At 41.6% G+C, this 7,500-nt stretch overlaps 1 protein-coding gene across 2 annotated transcripts in view; it reads left to right on the top strand.

Moving 5' to 3' along the window:
- LOC128695961 (muscle-specific protein 20) overlaps window positions 1-7,500 on the top strand; it is a 78,645-nt gene that overhangs the window by 63,593 nt on the left and 7,552 nt on the right. For both annotated transcript variants that reach the window (XM_070092900.1, XM_070092901.1), the window contains exon 2: window positions 6,307-6,420. In XM_070092900.1, coding sequence (XP_069949001.1) covers window positions 6,307-6,420 — 114 coding nt within the window. The remainder of the gene's footprint in view (window positions 1-6,306; window positions 6,421-7,500) is intronic.

Genomic DNA, 7,500 nt, shown 5'->3' with positions numbered 1-7,500 from the left:
AAGGAGGAGGAAGAGGAGGAGGAGGAGGAGGAGGAAAAGGATAGGAGAAGGAGGAGGAAAAGGATAGGAGAAGGAGGAGGAAAAGGATAGGAGAAGGAGGAGGAAAAGGATAGGAGAAGGAGGAGGAAAAGGATAGGAGAAGGAGGAGGAAAAGGATAGGAGAAGGAGGAGGAAAAGGATAGGAGAAGGAGGAGGAAAGGGATAGAGAAGGAGGAGGAAAAAGATAGGAGAAGGAGGAGGAAAAGGATAGGAGAAGGAGGAGGAAAAGGATAGGAGAAGGAGGAGGAAAAGGATAGGAGAAGGAGGAGGAAAGGGATAGGAGGAAGGATGGTAACACTGACAATTTACTTATACCTGACCCAATACCTAATATTTTAGTTGACTAGGCCTAACACTTTACCTGACTACGGTTGACTCCCTACCTGGCTCTAAAGTCACTTCACTTATTCACTAAATATTAACAGAAGAACGATGTTCCCTTCTTGGCTATGAGATACGTGCGTATCCCGACGTCTCATGTATCATATTAACAGGAGAAAAAAATTTCGGCGTCTGTTTGGGTCATTCAACACATGGAGTGGTGAAGGCTCGACCCTCCGTCCGTTTACCACTTAACAATTACCTTCAGATTCTCAAGAGGAGTAATTGGCTTCGTTTGAAAGCAGTGAAGTAGTATGGATGATGTGGGTAGTGAGGATGATGTGGGTAGTGTGGATGATGTGGGTAGTGAGGATGATGTGGGTAGTGTGGATGATGTGGGTAGTGTGGTTGATGTGGGTAGTGAGGATGATGTGGGTAGTGAGGATGATGTGGGTAGTGAGGATGGATGATGTGGGTAGTGTGGATGTGGATGTTACTCACCTTGGAGATGTTCTAGAATCTCAGTGCAGCACAGGTGTTGTGTGGTCAGAATGTAAACATGATCAGTGAATAGTAAATATCCCACTCTCTATAGAAAATTGTTACTTATTACGATATATATATATATATATATATATATATATATATATATATATATATATATATATATATATATATATATATATATATATATATATATATATATATATATAAAACATCCACATTAAATATTATATCTTCTTCTTCTTCTTCTTCTTCTTCTTCTTCTTATTATTATTATTATTATTATTATTATTATTATTATTATTATTATTATTATTATTATTATTATTATTATTATTATTATTATTATCATTATTATTATTATAATTATTATTGATGTTGTTGTTTTTAGTATTATGATGATTATTATTATTAAATTCATACAGTTTGGAAAATGGAAGACAATCAGGTTTGGTTCAATGAAAGTTCAGATAGCTCCAATCCCTGGAATCAAGAGTCGTTTTTCAGAAGCACCAAGGTACGTCCCTTGATGGAGATGTTTCTTCTGGCTGCTAATCTGTCCACCTCTCTGAAGAAATCATTCATTTTCGTCTCACAGAATCCTTGCGGAACCTGTAGATTTAGATTTCTCTTACCATCATGCCGATTACTGCATCTTTCTAAATCTTAGCTATTTAGAAAGATGTGTAGCCGGTTGCTAATGCAGCCTCACGTCCAATATGGCCGACAAGTAACCCCCTCTTGACGTCCCATGGAAAACATAAGTACCTCCATCTCTTGCTTTAAAAGATTAGCTGGAATTTTGCGAGTGTGGGAAAGCAATCTTCCTGGACGTGTGTAGGACTTCTGGGAACTCCTGTAAGATCATACAATGGAGAATATGTGTGAGCTCAGGGAGAATGAGTTTAGTTGAGTTCCTATCATGTGTTGAGGAGTGTTGGTGTTGTTTGATGTCTCTTATGTTTGTTTTGACAAGTGTTGAGATGCAGGTGTTGTCTATCTCCTTACGTGTGTCGAGAAACAGGTGTTGTGCGTCCTCCCACTTGTGTTAAGATACAGGTGTTGTGTATCCTCCCACTTGTGTTAAGATACAGGTGTTGTGTATCCTCCCACTTGTGTTGAGATACAGGTGTTGTGTATCCTCCCACTTGTGTTGAGATACAGGTGTTGTGTATCCTCCCACTTGTGTTGAGATACAGGTGTTGTGTATCCTCTCACACCTTCAGATCGTTCATTAAGACGACCATTTAATTCCGGAATTTGCTTTAGCGTGACCAACAGATTTTTTGAATGGTATCTCCCATATATATCAATTCTTAAATACAGTTCAAAACCTCTAAAAAGGACAATATAATGTAGCAATGAACAACGTACTGCACATTTCCCCAGTGAACATAAACAAACTGAAATGCAACAAGTATAAATCCGAGTTGTGAATTCCATTTTCGGTGGAACATCCTAAGAAGTGGGGCTGTCTTTTCAAGAAGGTGCATCAGTTGGGTAGCTTAATATTTCCTCAGGGCAGGGCTCATTCCCTTTGACAACTTGCTTAGATAAATTCCTAGATAGAGAAATAATCTCTCAGCCTCTGCTGTCGTATATTAGCTAGTTTATGGCACTAGTTTCTGTTGTGGTGAATCCTGTGACAACGATGAAGGGTGACAGTTGGTGTTCGAATGCAGGTGAGAGGTTAGGTTAGGTAAGGTTCTTCAGGAAACAGGACAAGTGTTTCCCGACGTGGGTCGGGAAACAGCCACTCAGGTAGCGGGTCATTATATGACCCGCTACCTAAGCTTTCGATAATTTCACCGAGGCCTTCCACTGGCTTACCCGTCCACCCATTTAAAAATTAAGATTATTGTAGCAGATAAGTGAGAGGGGATTGGTTTGGTGGGTGAGTGTGAGAGGGTACACAAGCCCTGCATGCCCTGGTGGGTGAGTGTGAGAGGGTACACAAGCCCTGCATGCCCTGGCTGCGAAAGGTGTATGTGAGGGGAGGGGGGCAGGTAGAAGGAGGTGGAAAAAGTGTTTGATCGTGATGCAAGAGCCATCACTCAACATTAGTACAGTGATTCATGATCATTTATATGCTTGGCCCACACATAACACCAACAATGCATGCTTAACCCACCGCCACACACACGTCAGAGCACAGACCAACGCTAAGAGACTAATTAAAATGGAAGACAGAAGAGTGCGCCACTAGGTGTCCACACAATATAACAGTATCATAGAGCGTGCAGAGGAAGTTTTTAATGTGAAAACATTTCGCTCTTTGTAGAGCCAAATCAAGACTTAATAAAACTCTACACAGGGCAACACGTTGTCTCAATATAAACTTACTCTACTCCTCTCTTTTCTTCATTACTGACGGCAGTACGTTTTTGTATCAAGTTTTAGGCTCTCATAATATCACATCACATATTGCAACACTAATATAGCGTGGAGCGACATTAATTAAGGTGATGCAACGAGACGCAGTAGTTCCATTACTTCATCATCCTCACCAGTTCTAGTTCCTCCTTCATTACCCATTCCACCTCCCACCCTCCCTTCCTCTACCTCACACTCGTTTCAACGGGATACATTCACTCATATTTTGTATCCCACTCACCATGTTATTATAAAGTCCATCTATGGGACACGTCTACAAAAATGTGTCTTGACTTCTGTGCTTCTGTGTGTCCTTTGCATACGTCCTCATTGGGACTTGGAATCTTGACGCTTGTGTCTGCATCTCTTTCCGTACGTAATTTTTAAAGGAGTAGATCGGTAAGCCAGTAAAAGGCTTCAGTCAGCTGACCAAAAGCTCCAGCTACTGGTCATCATATGACTATGACCCGAGTCAAACCTTACCTAACGCACGCTTTCAGGATAAGAGAGCTTTGTCAACTGTGTCTGTCCAGTAGGTGACTTGGACCTGCCTAACAGGGGCCAGTAGTCATGCTGCAGTGCTCCTTCTTTTATATGTTCTTATGTACGCTTTACTGTGTGTCCTCTGGGGAGAGAGAACAGCGCCTTGACATGTGTGTCTTCAGACCTTGGCGTAAGTTCTAGGAAGACAAGCACTTACGGTGCTTATCTTTTGGTCAACTATTGTTTATCCAATTCTTGTCTTCTTTTTCTCCAGTTACTCCTCTCTCTCTCTCTCTCTCTCTCTCTCTCTCTCTCTCTCTCTCTCTCTCTCTCTCTCTCTCTCTCTCTCTCTCTCTCTCTCTCTCTCTCTCTCTCTCTCTCTCTCTCTCTCTCTCTCTCTCTCTCTCTCTCTCTCTCTCTCTCTCTCTCTCTCTCTCTCTCTCTCTCTCTCTCTCTCTCTCTCTCTCTCTCTCTCTCTCTCTCTCTCTCTGTCTCTCTCTCTCTCTCCCCTCCACCTTTAACGCCTACTTCTCCTCGTCATATTCCTCCTCAGCTTCCTTTTACTTCGAACACATTTTTTCCCTTCCTCCTCACCACTTTCTTCCTTCTCTTACTCCTCCTCTTCGTCCACCACTTATTTTTTCCCCTTTGTCTCTTTTTCTCACTCTCCTCTTCCGCCTTCTTCTGTTCCCGCTTCACCACCTGCTTCTCTCTACCTGTTCTTGCACATGTCCTCGTAAATAAACGTGACACACCTGTTGGCTGCTCGACTTCCACCTCCCAATTTTTTATTACACACACACACACACACACACACACACACACACACACACACACACATACACATGTGAGCGAAACATGTTGAAGAATAAAGAAAATTCTAATGATATTAGGTCTATGTAATCCATAACGGGGGACACACACTACCAATCCCTCGCTCTAGATTCCATGGATCAAGAGCCCTTGGGCGGCATCAAAGCACACCTTTGAAGGGAGAGGAGACGCGACAAGCTCCGGAAATAATACAAATCACAACACACTAAAAAAAGTACACAAATAACCTGCACATAGGAGAGAGTGGTAAACCACGACGTTTCGGTCCGCATTAGACCATTTACAAAGTCACACTGTGCCTTTGTAAATGGTCTAAGCCGAACCGTAACGTCCTCACATTATGTGCGGGTTATTTGTGTATTATTCCAGTCACGGTATTATGCCTCTTCAAACTACAAAAAAAAAAAAAGGAAAAAAAACGCGACTAGAAAAACACAACAAGCAACACGAGAGAGAAAATAAATTGATAAAGCACCAGAGGTTAAAACACTAGCGGTCTTTGCTCTATAAACAATCAGTTATTTAGAGAGGTTATTTGGGTTAAAGTAATCGCTCTATTTTTCTCTCATTAAGGAATTAAGTAATTCCACACGGGACGACACAAGCCCAATTTAGCTGGGTCCACCAGCTGATTACTTTCACTGCCACTTCAATACCTGACTGATGTGGAGATGCTGGTGTGAGCCTTACACCTGGCTCTTATGATTATTATTATTAGTGGTAGTATTAATAGTAGTTTAACTTCTGCTACTACTACCATTCTTACTACTACTGCTACCATTCTTATTACTACTACCATTATTATTACTACTACTATTATTACTACTACTACTACAACTATTACTACCACTGCTACTATTACTATTACTACTACTGTTGCTACTACTATTTCTATTATTATTACTGCTACTATTACTACTACTATTACTATTACTACTATTAATACCACTACTACTACTATTACTGCCACTACTACTATTACTGCCACTACTACTCTTTCTACTGCTACTATTACTAATACTATTACCACTATTATTACTATTACTGCTACTATTACCATTGCTACTATTACTACTACTACTACTGTTACCACTACTACTATTACCACTACTACGATTACTACTACTACTATTTCTACTAATGTTGTTACTACTATTACCACTGGTACGATTACTAGTACTACTATTACTACTACTATTGTTAGTATTACTACTACTACTGAGATGTGTACTTTCTCTCAGCGTACACACGCTGAACTTACATCAACCCCTATTTAAGAGATCAAAATCTTTTTGTGGTGACAAAGTTAACTCACAGCCTTTATGACCTTATTGTAATTGGTAATCTTTAAATACCATTAAACAACCAACGTACCTATTACCACTACTACCACTGTGAAATCACATGACTATCCATTAGAGAGTAGTCTCTGTGCCTTAATCAGTGGTCTTCAAGTTATAAACAGAGGAGTTAAAACGGGCTGTAGTTAATAAAACCTTCTGTGTACACCTGGCTGCTGATGGCTCATCTCGCAGGTGACAATAATTTGAATATTACTTACAGCAATATTAACTTCCTTATACAAAAACGAAGCATAGACATGACTATGCCTCCCCCTGGGGCAGCGACCCCTCGATGGAGTTAACATTCCTCTAACTATCCCACACTGTGAGGATGAAAGGGGGTCATGACATGCATCCTTTGCACTAACAGAGATGAAGAAGATTTTAATCCCTTGCTTTTGTATTTCAGATGATGGGCAAGAGGGAGCCCGAACAGGAGAAGGAAGCATTGGAATGGATCTTCACAGTACTGGGAGAACCCGTCCCTCATGGGGATTTCGGAGACATTCTGCGGGACGGCCAGGTATGTACTGTGTTACAAATGTGATGTAAATGGTTTAGGAAAATCGACAAGTAGAAGAATTAGATGCTTTGGAGACGTTTAGGTATCTTTGTCTTGGAAGCGCTTCGCCAACAGGCGCCTTCCTCAGTCCGGTACGGAGATGAATGATGGAAGACGAGAAGGCTGAGGGACTGATTACCCCCAAGCTCATCCTTAGGCATTCATCTCCGTACTGGATTGAGGAAGCCGCTTGTTGGCGAAACGCTTCCATAGGAAAGTTTCCCATGGCACGAAATACCCTGAACCTGATGAGGAAGAAACGTGCAAAACTCAGCTATTTTTCCTGGCGAAACGTTTCTCCTGCATAGCAGGCTTTATCATTTGAATACAGAGGTGACACAGTACTGAAGACGGCAGAAAACAAAGTTCGATGGAGATATCCAGGTGGGCACGTGTATTTTTATTCACCAGGTGAGTGTACTGGGGTTTTACGCCTATCTACTACACGAGCGTCATTAATGAGGCGTCTCACCCGTTCACCACCAGTCAAGAATATTTTAATCCACAGAACTGGAATTTAGAGTAAAATCTCAGTGTATATATGCTGAGAGACAGCTCTCAGTTTATATATACGCTGAGAGACAACTCTCAGTGTATATACACTGAGAAACACACACCTCTCAGTGTGTATATACGTGTAGACACATACACATATCGGTGTATATACGCTGAGGGACAACTCTCGGCGTATATACGCTGAGATTCATAAACATCTTAAACGCTGAGCGAAATGTTTACCATGTTACAGTGCGTTTTATAAGCTGTTTGTGAATATAATTTATTTTTTAACAGAGTTATGGAATTATTTAACGAGTCAGTTACTGCAGTCAGTAGAGAGAATGTTTATCAAACGTGTGTGCGTGTGTGCAGCTGCAGTGTGCGTGCGTGCAGCTGCAGTGTGTGTGCGTGCAGCTGCTGTGTGCCTGTATGCAGCTGCTGTGTGCCTGCGTGCAGCTGCTGTGTGCGTGTGTGCAGCTGCAGTGTGTGTGCGTGCAGCTGCAGTGTGTGTGCGTGCAGCTGCTGTGTGCCTGTATGCAGCTG

Source organism: Cherax quadricarinatus, chromosome 41 (assembly GCF_038502225.1).
Source record: "Cherax quadricarinatus isolate ZL_2023a chromosome 41, ASM3850222v1, whole genome shotgun sequence".
NCBI classification, from domain to species: domain Eukaryota; kingdom Metazoa; phylum Arthropoda; class Malacostraca; order Decapoda; family Parastacidae; genus Cherax; species Cherax quadricarinatus.
This window is presented reverse-complemented; position numbering and strand designations above follow the sequence as displayed.